This window comes from Apostichopus japonicus, chromosome 9 (assembly GCF_037975245.1).
Source record: "Apostichopus japonicus isolate 1M-3 chromosome 9, ASM3797524v1, whole genome shotgun sequence".
NCBI lineage: Eukaryota > Metazoa > Echinodermata > Holothuroidea > Aspidochirotida > Stichopodidae > Apostichopus > Apostichopus japonicus.
This window is the reverse complement of record NC_092569.1, coordinates 3435748-3457799: the sequence shown is the minus strand read 5'-3', so window position 1 is coordinate 3457799 and position 22052 is coordinate 3435748. Positions and strand designations below refer to the sequence as shown.

Below are 22052 nucleotides of genomic sequence, written 5' to 3'. Positions count from 1 at the left end.
GTAGTATTTCTGTAAATGATTTGGTCTTCCTTAAATCATCGGACAAGATCATTAAATTTAAACTAAGATGTCTTGTCAGTATGGTGCAAATATCCTACAACAAGGAATTTGAACTTGACAATTTGATATAGCTACACCAGGGACACTCAAAAAAAAAAGAAACATAAAAGTACTACAAAATACTCAGACCAATATGATATATTTTACATCTCTTACTAGTGGTCAAGATGAACAAAGTCAGAATTCATTTAATTTTGGCGAGAATTTGCCACCAGTTAAGATCATACCAACCCTGCTTCGACTAGAAATCATAAGGAAAATCAGATTTTTTTCTTTCGGATAATTTTCATCCGACAATTTCTATCACTTACTGCAGTCACAAACCTATTATGACGATACTTGATGGTCAGCTGAAAGTGCAATGCTGGCAATTTACTAAAGGTGAATATATTTCTAGGTTGGTATGACATGACGATGTAGCAAAACCCATGTACAAGAGAAGAATCCTTGGCACCTAACTGAAAAATCTCCAGCATAAAATGTCTTCACACTTGTAAATTCGACTGAAGTTTTTAAGTTTCCTTACTTTTCTTAAAGGTCATCAGTAATGCCACTAAATATGCTAGGAAGTCAGATACTGGTCACCAAAGCTCAACTTTCATCAAGCATCTGGCTGCCACAGTGAAAGCAGTTATCTACACTGAGACATTTCGTCATCTACTTTAATCATAGTCGATTTGTGTGAATGATCTTTGAGGGTCGGATCAATCCTCCAGGAAATTTCTAGCAACTTTTTTGGCATGCTAAACTTTGGGGGCCGATTACTTATAAGCTTTAACCAGTGAGCATTACTTGAATAGTCAGTTGGCCAAAAATTGGTTAGGTTTTTATGAGAGGAGGGAGGGAAGGATTATGCACATTTTAGGATAAGACTTCCAGTCACATATCAGTGGTGACTGGCAAACTTTATTCCCCCTCAACCCCCCCTCACCTCAGAGAAAAACTTCATTACCATAAAGCTGGGGTCATTATCAAGTGCAGACATTTTCACTCCTTCTCTTTCTCCCACTTGTGATCCACTTGTGACTACAGTTTTGAAAGGATTTGCTTGGAATTCCTTCCTAGCAGAGAAAGCTTAACTCACTATTAAATACGATATAATACCAGTCTTAATCGAACTATCAGATAAGTCTTACTTACAAGTAGCTAGTTTTTTACAAAAGAAATTTCACAATGAATAAACAGTTGGGAGTATCTGCATGGAATTGTTCATTGAATGACCACCACCCCCCCTCCCCCCCCCCTATAAACAACTATGTGATTTTGTCGCCAACAACAGCTGTTTTTGCGGATACTTCTATAAACCCTTCCATGGCGAAACTTCACTGCTTGTTTTAGAGTCGGTGCAGTAAACTGTTGTAACCATTACTAAGATTTAACAATATGCCAGGTAGGTAACACAGTGAATGCATCCCCATACCAGTCGGGATCTCTCACATCAAAGAAATGGTCGATGAATGTCGATGGTCGTATCAGAGCGATGCGTTCCCCGCGACAATAAACGTACAAAACGATAAACGCTGCCCTCCCTGTGGTGTTACACTGCTGGCTTAGGTCGCAGATTCGGTAGCTGATGGACTCCGTCTTTGTCGATTATCCGAACTTGAAACATTGGAAGATTAATGATGAACCTTCTTTGAACCTGACACGAGGAATGAGAGAAGATGTCTTTGTAAAAATGTAATTCAAGGATAGAGGGAGATGAAAATGACACTAGAGGAAAGTTAGCTTGTAGCGCAAGAACTTGTTACGTTTTTCATTTACAAGAGAAAACAAACGTAGGAGAAGTTCTATTCAAAGGTTAAAGGACTGTTCCAATATCAAGAACTACAGTAGTGGATCCAGCATTTGCCAAGATACAAGTGTCAACAGATACAGAAATTACTACCCAAAGAGCAGTGCCTAAGAAAACATCAGCTGAAAGAGTAAGAAATGCACAGCTTTGCATGAAGCAACTCATTTTGAGCAAAATTATTAATTTTTTATGGCAGCAAATTTTTGGTTCAAAAATTTCGGTTCCAAATTTTCGGTTCCAAAATTTTTCAGTTCAGAAGAGGCATCACTGGGCCAGTTTCAGATTCATTACATTTGTTTATCATATATGCTGAAAATAATTATATTTCTGTCTGATGAGTGATACCAGTAGCAATTTTTTGATTCCCTGATCATTAATCATTCACACCATCATGGCACTTTCATAGAAATGAAAAAAATATACAACATAAAACAAAAAATAAAACAACTTACCTCATCCAAACATTTCTGTAAAATACTCTGAGCCTCATCTTTTGAAAGTCCTGAAGCAACAGAAATATAGAAAAGCACATTAATAGAGACAATGACATTTGAAATGCATAGACATCAGATAGTTATAAAAATCTTCAAAACCAATGCTACTGTATAGTCTCTTAGAAGCAAACTTGCTGCGACTGGTGGGTCGTGGGTGTAAATCACCTCTTTGACTGAGACCCTTGCACTTGGAATACTACAAGAAACTTGACTGTAACAAACTACTTAATTTGAGGGCCTAGACCCTGACTGCAGAGGGTTCCTGATCCCTGACTTACTTAACTAGTGAAACCCTGTCCAGTCCCAAAATGATAACGTTTAGACGGGTGTGCCTGGCCTCAGACCATTCAAGGAGCCTCCTCATCCCCTCCCTCCTTCCACCCTCTCTCTCTCTCTTTTTTTCCTTCTTCCCCCCTCTCTTGCGTTGTTTTTGCCTAGAGCATCCACTCAGGAAAGAACCATAATTTATGTTCTTGATAGTATGCCCTGGGGATAGACACTCTATCGAAAATCCACATAAAACCGTGTAAAACCATGTAAAACCATGTTGCCACCTGTACGTTAAGATCTGAAAAACGTGTCTCTCTTTTTACACAGCACAAAATTTGGTCACAAAGAGTAAGAAACTGCTCGGACTTCCAATCAAAATTATGCAACATTCTTCTCTGAGCGTACAGCCTCGACAAGTTTTGTGGCAATGTTTCGATGGTCGCACTTTGCAGAGACGACTTTGAAAAGTATCAGTCACAGTTGTCACGGTTGTAGAATTATCTTTTCAGATTCAAGTCAGCCGCCATCCGATTATAATATACTGTTACAACTCACCTGGCTTGTATAACCTGTCAATCACGCTCATGGTGAAGAAAGACCCGTATCCATGGGCCGCGTACGGGACTTGCTGCAGAGATGCGAGGTAATCCATATAGAAGAGCGAGGGTCCGTCCTGGTCATCGTGGCCGGCCAGTAACATGTTGACCATGTACGGGGTCTGAGAGTGAAAAGTCAGAGACATGACATTGATGTCTGCTAGCACAATTATCTTGTGAGCAAAGTAGTCCAAAAGGAGTCTCTAAAGATAACAATTTCTAAATTTTGATTCATTTCTGTTTTTTTGCTGAGAGATTCAACGTATGTAAATCTAGGCAATTTTTCCCAAAAATGATAGGCGAGCAATTTTGTCTTCCACCATGTGACGAGAGAAAACAGATACAACAAAGTTAGTCGAGAGGTCTGACTAATATTACTAACCTTATTGGGTTATCCTATTTGCAGATCAGTGAAAGTACCTGGGGAATCAAAGAATCTTTCCAGGCAAGTAAGCCATACTTAGTTCTCATTTTTGGGTCGTGCTTGCCCCATTGGGTTCGAGAAGGGGGGATGGAGATAGACAAGAATACAGTGCCTTAGATCGCTAGAGGATGTAAATCCTGCATGACCACCAAAACAAGAAATATTACATGGTAACAAATTGATATGTTTTCAAATTGGCACATTTGACCTCTACAATGAAGAACTAATACTGTACGTATACTAGAAGAACTAATAAAACTTAGGAGAAGAGCTAATACATACATACATGATACATAGAGAGAGAGAATATTCTCTTTTGTAATTGACTGACATGATCAAAGCATGAATACCTCATTGGGAAGATCATGATAACAAATGTCTTCTTCTCATCTTAAAATATTTCTCATGAGCTGTTTGGTAGGGTAGTCGATGACTACACATTACAAATGTTCAAGCAAATGGGTAATTTATTTGAGGAATATACCAAAACTTACTCTGCTTCTCAGGAAGTCGGCAAGGTTCTTTCTTGTGAAGTTTGCCGCAGCCTTAGGTGACAGTTCATATCCTACAAACGAGAACGGATTTTAAGGATGAAATTTATGATTACTAAGTGCTCTTAAAGACACAAACATATTACAGAGGCCATTTCGCGTCAGAAAAATAGAGGATGGAAAACATAACGTTGTGTTTGAAAACACATAACGAGAGATGAAAATGAAAAAAGAAAAGTCATATACATAAATCAATGCAATCCCATTCCGGTCAGATATGACTTCAAATCCACACACTAAAGCCACACTGTTCACTCGAGAGGAATAATTTTGTATTCATATTTTGTGTAGCAGTTTACCAGTTTTGAGCTTTATGATGCTTTGGTTTACTAATATAAAATACTGAAAATGTTATGGTTCTTTGTACAAAATCTAAGTTCTATGAACACAAGCTTGGCAAATTGCATAATCTTTTGACTTTGCTATCCCCGCCCAAAAAACTGACCATCGGAGACATTTTATTCCTGATGCACTGTTACTGCTGACCTCATGATCCAAACCAAAAGACAGTTCATTACTACACACTGTAAACACAGCTGTAGAACTGTTTCAACAGAAGATCTTGTAGAAAATGCAGCAGTGAAAATAATTTGAATGACCCCATTCCTTGCCAAAACGACCTCCCAAGATCCCTGGTAGAATATGTCAGGGAGTAATATTTAATAATAACTAGCACCTAATCAAGCACAATTGGACAATAATTTTTTTTTTTAAATTCAAGTGAAAAATCAACAGCAAGAAACAGCAAGTTTTACTTTTTGGTTGTCCGAATAAATGTAACAAAATGAGAAAGGATGAACAATGTGTACACTGAATTTTAGAGATGGCTAGATTGAGCAAGTAAACCCTCCCCATCCCCATCCCCTCCCCCCTCCAGATTAATCACACGCCTGCAAATGATGGAGGGGTACCAATTTATCATTTTACCTATTCGGGATATTTAGTTACAATGCAATCTGAATTAAGTATTAAACAACTAGTCATCTACTGTACACAAAGCTGATTTTGGTTGTCCCAAAATGAAAATTGGGTCGTCTCGGACCTCTTGGACGAGCGTAAAGAAATTTGCACTGAAAAATAAATCGTGCACATTACTGCACGGTAGTTTCGAACATCTAAAGGTGCATAAATGAATGATTGGAAAGTGCAAGACGGCCCCTGGTTATTTACACAAATGCCCCTGGTTTTGCCAGGACCAGGTGGGCCAATCTTCAGAGACGGTGGTACCTGGTCCAGAAGGCTTTAAATTGAACTTCTGAGTTCATTTTCTCTTACCATTTCGTATTTTGTAGAGCTGCATATTCTTCTGTATGTACTCGGCAAACTGTACAGTGTCACCAGCTTCTCCAACGCATAACATCAGCAACTTGCTGCTAAGCTCAAACATCTTGTCTTGATCTGTCGGCCAAAAGATATTAGCCTAGTGAACAGTTTGTAATTTGTGTTTCAGTGAAACAGTGACATCCCCTCAGATTTTAAGTTAACTTTAAGTTGTTCTCACTATAATTTGTAAAAGAATTTATTATGTTCATGTCTTCTTAAATGTAACTTATAAATAGGCCTGACAACCTTAGTAGTATTTTCTGTTTCAACTTGTGGATTTCCTTGAAATTTCAGGAACTGTTCTCAGGGTCATTAATCCTTTTGAACTAAGGATTTGTGTATTTCTTTCAGATGAGGCCTAGACTGGCTACATGATCTGGCCACAAAGCAATCAATTCAATTTGAAGAAAAAAGTGGAGAGCACATCTCAGCACCTCTTACTTAAAGGGTGTGAAGACTCGCGCACAAAGAAACGTCTCATGCCGGTTATCTGCCCTAGCTTCGAATGAGGTGTAACAGAAGTGTTAGACACCACCATCGATCCCAGAAAATACACACACACAGCTTGCTACCGTCGGTAATTAGACACTAGTTGGTGAACAGTCAGTACATACTTCTGCAGTCAATACCCACAGCACAGTGTACAAACGATACAGCGATGGACATCTCAGGTCCAGCTAAAGATAACAAGGTATCATGTTTCATTACTGTCTGCATTTTGTAGCGGCAAGAAGATAACTTCACTTGCAAGCAACGGAAAGTTAACTTTTTCAGAGCGGCACGCGGTTTGGAGCGAGTCTTCAATGCCTTTAAAAATTAAAGTTTAACACCTTTGTGTAGACTATTGCAATCATTACATCCTAGAGAAATGGGGGATTTGGACAACAAAGAAAATGGTTTGATGGCTATCCATACCCGCATTCCGTAGAAAAACGGGTAAGACTATGCTAAGCCTAAAAGTACTGTAGCCTGTAGGCTAGTATTTAACTTAGTAACAATGTAACTAGTTGGTCATGGAAACCTAACGCCTAAGTAGGTGGGTACCGTTGTTTTCCGCACACGTTACTTTCCGCTGAAACAAAACGGTGTTTTCCGCAAACAAATTTGTCAGCGGAAAACAACTTTTTTTTCAGCGGAAAGTAACGTTTTTTTTTTTTTTGAGGGACAGAATAACTTACTGAATTGGCACATGGAATGATTTAGGAAGGTGGAGAAGATAGGATTTAACTGTAACAGGATAAATCGGCCATGATTTTAGATGTAATTCGTAAGAAAGGTGGTGCAAAATGCGTGTTCGACTATTAAAACAGCCCTTACTTATACAGCCATTTCCAGCGAAAATCAAAGATACCGCCTTTTACAATTTTTTTTTTAAACTATCATTACGCGGACCGCAGTTTTAATACTTTATTAGATAGTCAATCCTTCATAACGCGGGTGTCCCTTTGCCCTTTTATCGGCCGACCACCACATACTTCTTTAATAATCCCTAATTACACACCCCAAGCCTCCTCTGTATTATAAGCAGCTTAACTTTTCTGACATGAACTCAGTCTATCCAACCTTTATCGACGTTCTTTGATACTTTCTCATGTTATTTTAATCATCCTGCCTGAATTTGGTATCCTAAAATATGCGGAAAATATAGTATACAGGAAGGTGAAAAAAAAGGTGTTTTCCGCAGAGAATTTTTTCAGCGGAAAGTAATCAGCGGAAAGTAACGTATGCGGAAAACAACTGAAACCTAAGTAGGTAGCCTAACGGTATCACAGTATAGTAGTAATAGCACAAACAACAACGCGTACTGCTTAGTCATTACTACATTTACACAACATTACTGTGGGTTAGGCCTACAACTTAGTGCAAGTACAAGTTTTAACTGGTCCTAGCCTAGGAAAATGTACTACACACCATGTTTCAAAAGAAATACACTTCTCGCAGCTGTCATATCTGACGCAACTAATACGAAGTCTTCTCCTTGAATTCCAATGAGAAACTCCATCTTGAATATTCTAAATGAGTCTGTAACTTCCGAATCTCACATCGGCATTCAGGACAACGAGTGCACGCAAAATTTAATGCGTTGAAGTTAGCAGACTCTTCTCTTTAAATTATTCAACCCAAAGTTTAGTAAGATTCTGCAATGAATAAGCAGTGGTCTCAGTTATGTTTATTTTTTTTATTTTTTATTTCAACTTTATTTTAAGAGGGTAGCTCGTTTAGCAATAGCTAATCTTCCACGAGGCCCTCTGATAAGACACATAATAATATAAAAGTATGAAAATTTAAGAAGTCATAAATACATTAATAATGCTTAATAAAATAGTAAATGTATGACCTATGTTAGGGATTCTCAATTAATTTTCAGCTATGAGGGGTCAGTGAGAAAGTTTTGTTGTAACAAAGAGCCAGAGATCCAGAATCTCACTGTAACTTGCAGGGGACGCGGATCCGGGAGGAGGGGGAGGGATGAAGGTGACAGGGGGAATACTTCCCAGTTTAGTGGGAAACCTCAAACTTCTGCTGTTTTGAAAGCGTGTGTGGCGGTGAGCAAAAAAAAAGTGTGTCGTGAAGTCATCCTAGATCATTAGTCCTATCATGGAGGTAAAAACAGACCTCCATGGTCCTATCAACTTCAAACTCGTGCCTACGTGATTGATGACGTCATAGGTCAAGATATCTAAAAAAAAATAGTTTTTAGCCATTTCCTGCATACCAATATGGTGGGAAAAGGCATTAAACCACACGATATGTAGAGAATGGTTGGGCATATTTCAAATAAGACAGCATTAGGGTCAGGGTCAAAGGTTAACTGAGCTAAAAGTTAAAACTAGTCTAGATTGATTGTCAGCATTTTGGAAAAAGTCATTAAACCACAAGATTTGTAGAGAATAATGGGATTTTTTTTTAAATAGTACTTGTTAAGGGTCGAGGTTAAAGCTCATTTTAAATCCATTCCATCATTGATGTGATGAGATCTGCAACTCCGTGGATTGCCATCTTGTTGCTAATTGCATGTTGTCCTATGAAAACTTGTATTCGAAAAATATTCTCAACAGATGGTCTCCTATATAAAAAAAAAATATTTCAAAATGAGGAGAATTAATTTCGTAAATGCGTCAATGTTTGCGTTAGATTTTATTATTGTTTGAACTAAAATATTCTATATTTACGTCAAATAATGAAAATGGTATTCGTGTCAAGCGTTTTTCATTAATTGATTTTTTTTTTCTCTTAACGTCTGATCTGCTGTATAATTGCATAAACAGTTTACGGAAGAATGGATATATTTTGTTGATTTCATTATAATTAAAATGTCAAGTGTTGGGGCAAGGCCGCTCTTCTAACATGACGCTTCTTCCCTCTGTACATACCCGGCTTCTCACAGGAGGTGGTAAAACCAGTTGGGAGTAATACACGTAAGGTATTAGTGTTCTTTTGGGGGTACAGATAGTATACGCGCGCCCAAAGAGAGTTTGCAAAATCGAATAATAAAACAAAAAAAGATGGGAGGTATGAACTCCAAATAAAAAGGCTCAAGTACGAAAACGACAGTGTCAGTTATTACAACTAAATAAATAGTTGGTACTTGCAAACGTTGCCCGTCGGTGGATGGGTGTGTGTGGGTGTGGGGGAGGGGGGGTTGGTGGCGATGGGAAGGGGTTGTGTATGTTGGTATTGCATGCTGTTACATCAAACGTGTTTGTAACTCGCTCAACGTTTATGTGAAGTCATATTAGCATTCGGATATATTTCAAACTTCATAATGGTTGCATATATGTATATGATGAATTGGGAATAAAACCAAACTATCAGTTTCGAATGAGTCATGTATTTCAACTTGAGGCGAAAATCCAACTTAGCATTACCAATTCTGGTTGTAAAAAATGATACATAATTTCTGTAATGTGGTTGAGTGATAACTATATACATATACTCAAAGGATTGTCTACTTGTTCCTTGTTTTTAATTAATTAGATGTTCTAATGTCACCTCATAATATACATTTTCAGGTGAATTGCTCTGATTACATCATTTATATATATATATATATATATATATATATATATATATATATATATATATATATATATATATATATATATACATATATGTATATATATATATATATATATATATATATATATATATATATATATATATATATATATATATATATATATATATATATATATATATGCAAATGTTACGAAACTTTGGATTTGATCTAAACATGCAGACAACTTTCAATAAATTTGCTAATCAATCAACGTCAGACCCTATATAACCTTTTTTTTTAAATTTTCGTTGTGTTAAAACCCCCAGGAAGGCACGAGAATTTGATAAAATAATCAGCAGAACCCCCCCCCCCCCCTTAACCCCATAATAAAAAGCAGCTAATAAAACAGTTGGAAACAGTTTTATTTCAAAGGGGTTTAGGGGAGTGGTCATTTTGATCGTAACAGCTCAAAATGTATACGAAAAGCTTGTTTATTTCATGGGAATGTAACAGATGTATACGTCACTGCTTGAAGTTCCCGTCAAGCAGATTAGGCTGACGCGGAGATATCCTCCCTCGCTCGTTATCGATCGACCATTTTATTATATACTTTGTTCCGTAAACATAAAAACGAATTACAAAATGAAAGTTATGCTTGGTTAATAATTGTTATTAATTCATGTTAATGGTTTATTAAATTTCACTGTTTTACAAACCGTGTTATTACATTAATCAGGCGTTAACATTATACGGTCCGTTAATTGGTTCAGATAAAACTCCGAAATGTTTAAATATGAATCAAACCGTCAAGAAATCTTCACATCTGAACATTCCTGCATTACTGAAGCCAGCACTTCACTGAACTCCGGTGAGTATACTTTAACCATTATCAGTAGGCTACAACTTATTCATCCTAGTGTTATATATAATACATTATAAACCTACTTATATAGATAGAAGTTTTTCATATTTCGTTGATCTAAATTATATTTAGTTATGAGCAGCAATTAACGTTTTCATATTGTAACGCATGCCGCCCACAAGTGGTCTCGTTTGCCAGTAGCTATAACTTTCCATTGTTTCCCAAGAAGCACGGACAAAAAGTCACTGGATTAATAATAGATCTTGCCAAGTTTATTAGGTGTGATTCTACATCTGATCTTCAATGTGATTTGTCTCAACAAATTTAATGCAATCAAAGTACAGAATCAATGTGTAAACGTTTCATGACGGACTATATTTAATAGAACAGACTTGTACATTGCATGTTAGCTGAGTATATTGAGTCAGGGGCTTTACATTACTAGTTCAGTACAATAATCGACGCAATTGGACGCACTGAACCAAAGAAGCCACATGAACGCACTGCGTCAATACCGCAAAACGAACGCAGTGCGTCAATAACTCAATCTAATGGGTTTAACTTAGAATAAAGTCACTCAGGCTATACTTTGTAAGGTTTTGTGCTCTATTAAAGAGAACGCAATCTCCCAAAATATTTAGACTTGTTTCTAGGACAGGTTATACAATGTAAACTATTAGGCATGGGCTGTTTGTACATTGCAGTTCAGTTAGCCTAGTCATCGGATGTTTTGCGTTAAAACTTCGATTCAAGTAAATTCGTCACAATGACTTAAGCATGCCAGATCATTCGTTTAATTATCTTTTAAGTTATTTCTTATATCATCAAATAATGTTAAGAAATGCAAAACCTGTCAAACTGCTGTCTCAATTATAATAACCACAAAACTAGCCTCACGCCGAAGAACCTTATGTCTATTAAGTACTTAAAGTTAGATAAATATTACGGTAGTCACGTCAAATACGTTTATCGATGATTTACGTACAATTACATTAGCAAAGGTCTGACAGAAAATACGCTTATGGTGGACTTTAGTAGCAGACACTATCCGAAGACCCTCAGTTAACGTTACATACGCGAAAGTAACGGAAATAGTTGTGTTTAAGACAAAGAATCTGATTGGGTGTACCTCGCGCATAACGCGAGTCTTAAGTGATAGCTGCACTTCTACTTAAAGGATTGGTTCAGTTGTCATACATGTTTATGTTATATGGAAGAGAACAATAAAAGAAACACAATGGTGAAAAAAACTGTTCAAATATCTTTTTCGGTTAAAGAGATATTCAAGTGTAAAGTTTTATCAGATTGTGTAGAAACTGCTGAAATCTGACTAGCTGTGATGTCACATCCTCACATTCCTGAAAAGTCTTTGTTTTTTTTTCTCTAAATATTTTGTGAGATTTCATGACTTTCAACCAAAAGATATGTCAGGAGATCTCATATTTGTCAAAGGAAGTATTCGAGATTAAACATCTGAAGAATTTTTGATTATATTATTTTCAAATGTGTTAAAAAATGAGGTGAGGATGTGACATCACACCATCATGAGTCTTTCTACACCAGTCGTTTTCAAAGAAATTTTGATATCTTCAAAGTGTCATATCTCCTTAACAAAGCATGCTATCATGGTAGTTTCTTCACTGTTCTTTTTGTCTTTTTGTGTTCTTTCATACAAAATAGACATGTCAAATACCTGAACCAATCGTAGCACTATCTATTAAGAAAATCATTTTTGAACGTCCACCGTATCTGAGAAGAGATACAAAACATTTATATATGCGACCGAATTGCTTGCAGGAAAGGCCATCGGCGGCGTAAACAAAACTAGACCATATACACAGAGTTAATTTCCGTTACAATATTTTAGGTTTACTCGATCGAGCTAGTGTTAATCAGAGAACTCGACAATGAATCCGAAAGAAGCATCGCTTCATGTTACCTAAATGCTGTGTGCAAAATTCTAAAGGCCTTGTGCAAATCATCCCTATGACAACAAACTTCCATCGCGTTCAGAGCATGCGCGAGTACCTTTACACACTACAGTAGTGCAAACGTTGGACACTTCTTCCCCCATCGGTACACTTCTTCTAAAAGCTCATGTTCTTTTTTTTTTAAATGATGAATTATTTAGTTGTGTGTAATCTCGTCAATTCAAATGTTCCTATGGCTAAGGTTCAGTCAAAATGTTACGATCTTTTTTCCGCAATTAGGCTGCAATTTGACCAATTTTGCTGCAAAATGTGATGATATATTCCGATGACTATTATTACAGAACGATCTTAACAATTCGACATTGTTTTCCAAAATGTATATATACAATTTGACGATTTATTGAAAAATGTTGAAATGACAACTTATTACGTCACTTTTTCTGCAAAATGTCAACTTGTTAGAGTAACGGATATTTTGTCTTTGTCAATAAGAGAATTCGAATCAAATTACCTATTAAATTGTTTGGTGCCACCGATCATTTATTACAACAAATTTTTGACAAAATTACCTCAAAGCACGAAGCCGGACGTGATTTTTGTTTTGTTTTAGGGGCATTCAGTTGACTTACTTCAAATTCATAAAGCTGTTTTAACAAATCTCGAATAAAAATTTCATTAGAACGACTTGTCTGGACATAAATATGTGGTAATTTATTGACATGTCTTTTGCGATATTTCTTGTATCGGTGTATCATCCTGTCACTGCATGAGTATAACCTTTACCGCATAAGTTAAATTGTAAATCATTTTATGTTTATTCACTGCACAGATTCAAACCAGTCAGTAAATATACGACTCTGTTTCAAACAAGATGAAGTCTGCCCTCAAAGTCATATTTCTGTGTGCCCTCCTGTTAGTTGCACTTGGTAAATATCGCATATCTATATCTATTTCTATTTATATATTTATATATTTCTATATTTCTATATATATATATATATATATATATATATATATATATATATATATATATATATATATATATATATATATATATATATATATATATATATATATTTATATATATATATATATATATATATATATATATATATATATATATCTATATATATACACATATTTATATATATATATATATATATATATATATATATAGAGTAGGTTGGCGTCTATCTTGGCGCAGAGTGCTCTATGTCCATTGGACAGGGCGGAATATATGTTGATACTAGATGAGACTAGTGGAACACTAGTAGTTGTAACTCGGAGTTTCACGCTTTATTGCGATCTTCAGACAACTGAAGAGTTGTCTGAAGATCGCAATAAAGCGTGAAACTCCGAGTTACAACTACTAGTGTTCCACTAGTCTCATCTAGTATCAACATATATATATATATATATATATATATATATATATATATATATATATATATATATATATATATATATATATATATATATATATATACACATATTTATATATATATATATATATATATATATATATATATATATATATATATATACACATATTTATATATATATATATATATATATATATATATATATATATATATATATATATATATATATATATATATATACGAAGAATTGAGGGAAGGAGAATATAGGACCAATCAGTGAGATTGGGACAAAGGATAGGTATTTGTACTGACGGTAATTCGAGGTGAACACCTTTCTTCATTCTTGACATATTGTTAATACACGCAGATGCGACGAACGCCCAAAACGGGAACGGAAATGGGAACGGAAATAACGGAAATGGGAACGGAAATACCGGAATTCACGGGACCGGTAACAACGGAAATCACGGGAACGGTAACAACGGAAATGGTGGTGGCAACAGTAAGTATATATGCATTCACAAAATAACAAGTTGGCAATACGTGGAGTTGCAGATCCTATCCTAAAATTTCCATAATGTGGTTCAGTGGTGGCTATATATACTCCAAAGATTGTCGACCTGTTTCTTCCTTGTTCCAGTCTTTAATTTCTCTTGAATATGCATGAAGGGGAAAATGTAACGAAAATTTAACGTATACCTTTAGGATTTTGCTTGCTTGTTGGGTGACTGACGAAATGCAAGACCTCGTGGAGGAGAAATCGTTGGAAAAGTCCATACAATTTTTACATACGTGGTGATATTATCAAGAAAACACGATGACATTAATTATCTATTGAGGTCATGAACATTGCGTCCTAGATTGAACTAAAAATAACAGTTCAATGTGGACATGAAAATCACGCACAGCTGCTCCGTACTGAACAGTGTGCTACAATATGAAGATCATCCCGGTGACGTCATTCACTGACCTGTGTGCTGTTCAAGGTCATTGCTGTGTTTGCAAATTCCTAAATTCGTATCGATTATACGGAGATGAAAAATCGATTTATTAATTCTTGTTTTTTCCCGGTTTGCTATTTGAAAAATTTAAACAAGTAGGCTATACGTTGTTTGGTTAAATGTAAACTACACTCTGTGTAAGGTTTTTTATTCAGTCATGATTGTTCTATACTGTAAAGAAAATATTGCTCACGTCATGCAGAACCTCCATTATTACAATACACACTTTGAGCATTCAAATTTCAATTATTCCTCTGTTTATCCATGCAGGTGCATCATCTCCAACCGTAGATGTAACTGCAACTGGCCCACCTGATGTAACAACACGAGCATAAGAGCCTATACTATAACATATAAGCTTGACCACGAAGATCTCCATTCGAAAACGGAGAAGACTTAATTTCACTGAAATGTGTGCACAATTAGCTAAATAAAAGCAAAGTAGAAATATAAAAAAAATGAAAAAAATGTAGATTTAGTATTTCGATCGAATAGAAGTAGCAAAAAAAAAAATATATGTTTCATTTCCTCTTTTTTATTAATTATTGTTACAATTACTTTTTAAAACACAGACCAACCCACCACGCATCCATCGATTCATCCATTCACGACACTAATTCATTCATCTACCCATCCAGTTATCCATCCAACTGTCCATTTTGTGTCATCCCTAACTCCTTTCGACTAGCGACTTGAAATTTAGCTCTGCAGCCAACAATAACAGTATAACAAATCCAAAAACGAGGCTTTAAAAATACCAAAAAGGGAAACATTAATAGATTAGCTTTGATGAACTAAGTTAGCAGAGTTCAATCCGTCTTTAATTTTGTAACGGAAGAAAAAAGCCCAATAGGGCCCAGTCTCAGTATCAAAGAAGAGCTGTTAAGAATGTACACGGTGATGTAAACGACTGCATCGTGACGTCTATATAGTCCTTCCCACAAGGTAGCATACTCAACAAAGTCGCCGCATTCACATACATTAAGCTCTATCGCTGAAATAACGTAGTCTCTCTGTAGACTTCTTGCTTTGCTATGGAAAGAGGCCCTCACTTGAAATGTAGCATACGCCCATTAAAAGCCCCATTGACATACACACTAAATCACAAAAGTAATGTGGCCTGTAAGTCTAGATAAAAGTTTTCACTAGCTAAACTCTACCCTTCACCGGATAGCTGACAAGTTGGCCTTTCACGGCTCCATCAATTTTCCGTACCATGACATGACCGCGCAGATTTTTGCTATCCGAGCCGGAAGTTTTCGTCACTTGTAAACAAACCTCTTCTCTCAGTAGTAAACAATTTTCATACGCTGCTCCTGGGAGGCCTAAAGGGGTCTAAAATTGCCGCAATTGACCCAATTTTCTCACCACATGTGCTTCCATTCATGCCCCTCAACATGCTAGCCACAAAAAAAAAAATTAAATCATGATTGATAACTGCTTTTTGGCACTTTTCCTGAAGGAGAACAATCGAGCGGATGGATATAGTTTCTAATAGGAGTATGCCACTTGAAAGCTGACATGTTCTTTGGTCATTCGTGGCACCTTTATAGTTTTCCGTACTATATCAGTCTAGGTAAACATAGTGTAAGACTTAATAATAACGGGAGATATTATAACTCAAGGGCGGTTACCCCTTCCCTTCGACCACATTTTAGAAAGTTAGTGTTAATTTGTAGGTTAGAGAGTTTCATGGGCAATGGAGATCTTCATATCGCTGTCGTATCGGTCCTAACCAACAGAGTCGTATACTCTGCTTATAAGTCTACACTGTACCGTAGAAGCCTAACCAGTCAACAAAAGAAATCCACACAACCAGCTATCGAGAAAACCTACAACTTGCGACCTAAGGAGAAAGGACAGACAGGAACTGCTAACAAAGGAGGCCATAATAATAATAATAATAATAATAATAATAATAGTAGTATTAGGCATTTGGCTACGCTATTCATGGTAAACCATATCACAGCGCTTACAAGTTATATTACCCCTGCTCAATGATGACCTGTCCCAGAGACAATCCCTCCAGTCGACAGCAGTTATATACTGCGCCCAATGACAAGTTACCTCACAGGTACCCATTTAACCCCTGGGTGGAGAGGGGCAAGTGAGATAAAGCATCTTGCCCAAGGACACAACGTAATGAACTAGGCAGGAATCGAACCAGCAATCCTTGGATCACGAGTCCGACGCCTTAGCCAATTGGCCACCACGCTCTCATAAAGAAACTAACTGAAATTACTATTGCACTCAATTCATTAAAGTTAAAATGGCAATCAAACTTTACTTTCTACTAGCCATTATGCTTTTTAGCATTATTTCCACGGAAAACATGAGCGAAAATAATGTATCTTGTAAGTATTATGATATCGATTCTTTTAATAACTCACCACTCCCATAATTGCATATCGTTACTACATCACAATAGTCGTAGTCTAAAGAAACATTTTTCCGATATTGCTTTACTTGTATCTCTCTGTTAAATCAATATTTTTCCATAATTGGTTTTACTGAAACCTGGTTTACAAATGATATAACTCCTCTTATTAAGATTGACAATTACACACTAATTGAACAGCATCGTAATGAAAGAAGAGGTGGTGTTCAAGGGCGTAGGAACCGGGGGGCTGGGGGGGGGGCGCCAGCCCCCCCCCCCCAGTGAAAAATATGGGGGGCGGAAGTATCGTTCCGCCCCCCCGCTCGGCAAGTCAGAAAACCCCTTTTTCATTTCCAAATGAGAAAAAAATCTCATTTGAAGCACCAAATTGCATCTAAGGCCAGGTGAAAATGCAAAATTCTTTACAAAATGGAGTGGGTGGGTTGAAGTGTGCTATATTGCACCAAATTGCATCTGAGGCCACCTGGAAATGCAAAAAAATTCCAAAGGGGAGGGGGACACCCCCTCCCCTTAGACCCCTCCCCCAGGCCGGCCATCAGTCTTCAGCCCCCCCCCCCCACTCAAAAGTACCTTCCTACGCCACGTCACCGTACAGATTTGTCTATTGAAGCGATATTCATTGAAACGAGTACACCTAGTAACGAAAAGCTTATCGTTGGTTGTGTATACAGACCTCCCAACAGTTCGAACGATGATTTCAACAAAAATATGCAGCTTATCCTTAGCGCCATCGCTATATAATGACCACTGCAGTACCTATATTATGGGAGATTTTAATATTGATTTATCTAAAGCAAGCATATATCTACTGACTTTATCAACCTTATTTATTCCAGCGGGTTTTATCCCACGATAACTAAACCTACTCGGGTTAGTCCATCTTCTGCCACCATAATTGACAACATTTAACCAATGTTGGTACTTTAATGACATCTGGAATACTTATTACAGATATTAGTGACCATTTTCCTATTTTCCTTCATGCCCCTGTGAATCAGAGTACAGTTAGGTATAACCCATTGCAAGTCCGTAATTATAGCAATAAGAACATTAATAAGTTTATTTCTGAAATTAAAAGTAAAACATGAGATGAGGTGCTTACTAAGCCTGACGCTATAACACTTCTTATAATGCTTTCTTTGATTTATTTAATTCAACGTACAATTCCTGTTTTCCATTGCATACCATCAGTAAAACAAAAAGGAGGAAAAAGAAACACACTTGGACGCTACCTAAAGAACAATACTAATGACAGTAGGTCCACCTATACTATATACCGAAACAAACTTAACCAGATTATTCGTTTGTCAAAGAAATTATACTATTGTAAGCAGATTAACAATAGCAGAAACAACATTGGCCCAACATGGACAACTGTAAAGAAAAATTCTCGGACAAAATAAGCATTCCACTTATATACCACTGCCTTCAATTATAACAATCAACAAGTTAATGATGACAAAGAAGTAGCAAATCATTTAAAAAAAAATCTCAACTTGGGCCAGGAACTTGCCAGTAAGATTGAAAGTAAGAACACTGCTGAAAACTCATTCACATGTATGACAGCATAAACAGCTATTCACATTTCAGTTATCCTGTTACTGAAGCTGAGTTCATTGAAATAGCAAGCTCCAACTTAAAATCAAATAAGGCAGCAGGTTACGATGGTTTTAAGCCAGGTATTATCAAACATTTTATTCATTTTATTGCCAAACCCATAACTCACATCTGTAATATCTCTTTTAATACTTGCATATTTCCTGATAAACTCAAAGTCGCAAAAGTAGTACATATCTTCAAAAAAAGGTGACACGAGTTTTTATCAAAATTATCGCCCCATATCACTGTTATCATGTTTTCAAAACTGATTGAACGGTTAATGTTCAATCGTATTTACGGTTTTTTATGTGCAAGTACAGCATTCTTTGTAACCAACAGTATGGTTTCCGCCCTGGTCATTCTACTGAACTTGCTCTGGCAGATGCTATTGACAGACTTTACACTAATCTCGATAATGACAACACTTGCATCGGCGTCTTCCTCGACCTGTCCAAAGCATTCGACACAATTAACCACTCCATCTTATTATCCAAAATATCTGTCTACGGAATCAGAGGAACAACCCTAAATTGGCTAGACAGTTATGTCAAAAATAGGTTACAATATACTACATACAAGAATTCAAATTCTGGACTTGGTGAAATCGCCTGTGGTGTGCCTCTGTAGGGCTCTGCATTAGGTCCTTTGTTGTTTATTATATACGTTAATGATATCTGCCATGTCTCCAACATCGCTCAAACAGTCTTATTTGCCGATGACACCAATCTTTTCTTTCACTCGAAGAATTTAAATTCACTCCAAAGTACTGTCTCTTGTGAACTGGATAAGTTCTGTGATTGGTTCGCAGCAAACAAATTAAGTATTAATATTGATAAGACTAAGTATATTGTTTTCAGTAGTAGAACAGCATTTCGTTGGGATAAGGATATTACGATGGACGGTAAAATAATTAAATGTGTAACTGATGTATTAAGCTTCTTGGTATTAATATTGATAGCAAACTTTCTTGGAATAACCATCTTTCGTTAGTATGTAACACAGTGTAGAAAAAATACTGGTATATTATCTAAACTGAAATACTTCCTCCCACAGCATGTCCTTAGAATGCTTTATCAAACATTAGTTCTGCCATACCTATCCTACTGTACAACTATTTGGTTCGGTATACATACATTGTTATACACCTAAATATCCTCCAAAAGAGGGCTACACGTCACATTACTAATGCCCCACCACTTGAACATACTATAGTGGAATATTTAAGTTCCTAAATTTATTAAAACTTTGTGATATTATAACAGTCAAGGTTGCTATACATTTGCTTACAAAGCATGGAATGGATTACTGCCAGTCACTTTTAATGACTTCATATGTAGTTACAGAGTCTTACATAACCATCACACAAGACAAGCCGACAACGCTCATTGCAATTGTTACCATAGTAACATAGGGAAATTCGGTCTTCGTAATAGAGCAATACAAATTTGGAATGCTCTATCAAAGAAGTTGAAGTCTATACCTTCACAACTCACATTCACCAGACATTTGAAAAAGGAATTATTAACTCGTACTAGTATTATATAATCTATAAACGTATCCATATCAGCATCGTTAGGATATTATTACTGTATATTTAATCCTTACGTATATACTGTAATATTTATATTTGTACATTTTTTTTCTTTTTTCTTCCAGGGAGTCTCCTACTTTGTTAAGTCTTCTTAAGACTTTATGGGAGACTTCCTTTCCCTTTTTACACAATTGGCGATGTGTCTGTCGGATTTGTATTATTCAGTGGAGTAAAATATTCCATCTATTTCACATTATGAAAAAGAACACGTGTGACAAACGTGTTTTGTTAATTGTTTTTTTTTCCTTTGAGCTCTAATCAGGTGTAAAATTGTTTAAACGATTTATACGAGAGGATTGGATATTCCTGTTGTTTACAATCCTGTGACCTTAATTAATTGGATGAAAAGGATTACCTATACTTGTTTCCTTTTTTCTTCAATTAATTGGATGTTCTTATGTCATAATAAATTTTCAGGTGAATTGCCCTGATTACATCATTTATTCCGCTGTTGCCAGATGTATTTACAAAATATGACACAATTCAAATAAAATGATATCTTCGCGATGCAAAATAGATTTCCGTCGCAAGCCAGTAACTCACGCCCCCATCTATGTTCATGGGCCGGGAACAAGTAGATAAATGTAAGTACTTAGGAACCATGCTGAGTAACAAAATTGACTGGTTTAGTCATACCACAATTGTCCATAAGAAAGCAAATCAGAGGCTGTATTTCTTGAGAAAACTTAAGAACCTCAGAGTGGATAAAACAATCATGACCTTGTTTTATAAATCCCTCATTCAAAAGTGTTTTGATGTACAACATAATTTGTTACTTTGCCAATGGTACAAAAATTGATGTGAAGATGCTTGAGCAATCTAGAAAAGTTGTTCAGCGTGTAATCGGTGCTCAATTACCATCGTTAGAGTACTTGTACCATGAGAGGGTCTGCAATAAATTGAAACATATCATGCAAGACCCAACACACCCTTTGTTTAAGCACTATAATTACAACCGCTCTGGACAGCGTTTATGCCCACCACGAACGCTTAGGGGCCGCTACACATACTCATTTGTGCCAAACTATATATCCATATATTTAATTCACAAGTGAGAAGATAAGTTTCTTATTTGTAGGACTTGCTGTATATTTGTTGTATTACTGTATGTGTATCGTAGTCTAGTGATACTTATACTATTGTTTTTTTTTTACGACCTGTGTAAGTCGAATTTCCGATTGTGGACAATAAATTCAAATTCAATTCAATTCAAATGATACGAGAATTTAGATTTGATCTAAAGATGCAGACAATTTTCTATAATTTTGCTAATCAAGCAACGTCATACACTAGATAACCCTTTTTACATTTTCGTTGTGGTAAAAAACCCCCGGAAGGCACGAGGATTTGTTCATACAATCAACAGGCCCCCACCCACCCCAACCCCCATAAGACAAAAACCTATAAAAACAATTGGAGATAGTTTCTTATTTCAAAGGGGGTTATAGGAGTGGTCTTTTTGATCGTAACAGCTTAACACATATTCGAAAAGGTTTTTTAATTCATGAGAAAGTAACAGATGTATAAATATACGTCACTGCTTGAAACAGATGTGAGTGTCTTGACGTGGAGCTAGCCTCGTGCTCGCTCGTTCGCTATCGATCGACCGTTTTATGATACTTTGTTCCGTAATCATAAAAAATAATTACAAATAAAAGTCAGTCTTGATTAAATATTTTTTATAAATTAATTTTAATTGTTTAATTAATTTCACTATTTTTTTTATTTAACTTTTACACACCGTCTTATTATATCAGGCGCTAAAATTATACAGT

The 22052-nt window shown here is 36.2% G+C and overlaps 1 protein-coding gene across 1 annotated transcript; it reads right to left on the bottom strand.

The window, feature by feature from the left end:
• Positions 1-182: 182 nt before the first annotated feature.
• On the bottom strand, positions 183-7600 carry LOC139973499 (proteasome subunit beta type-2-like). The gene is made up of 6 exons (XM_071980231.1): positions 7425-7600; positions 5466-5588; positions 4134-4204; positions 3175-3337; positions 2308-2357; positions 183-1702 (listed from the first exon to the last, which is right to left on the bottom strand). Exons 1-6 carry the CDS (start codon positions 7513-7515, stop codon positions 1598-1600), a joined length of 603 nt encoding a protein of 200 aa, XP_071836332.1. The 5' UTR covers positions 7516-7600; the 3' UTR covers positions 183-1597.
• Positions 7601-22052: the final 14452 nt, after the last annotated feature.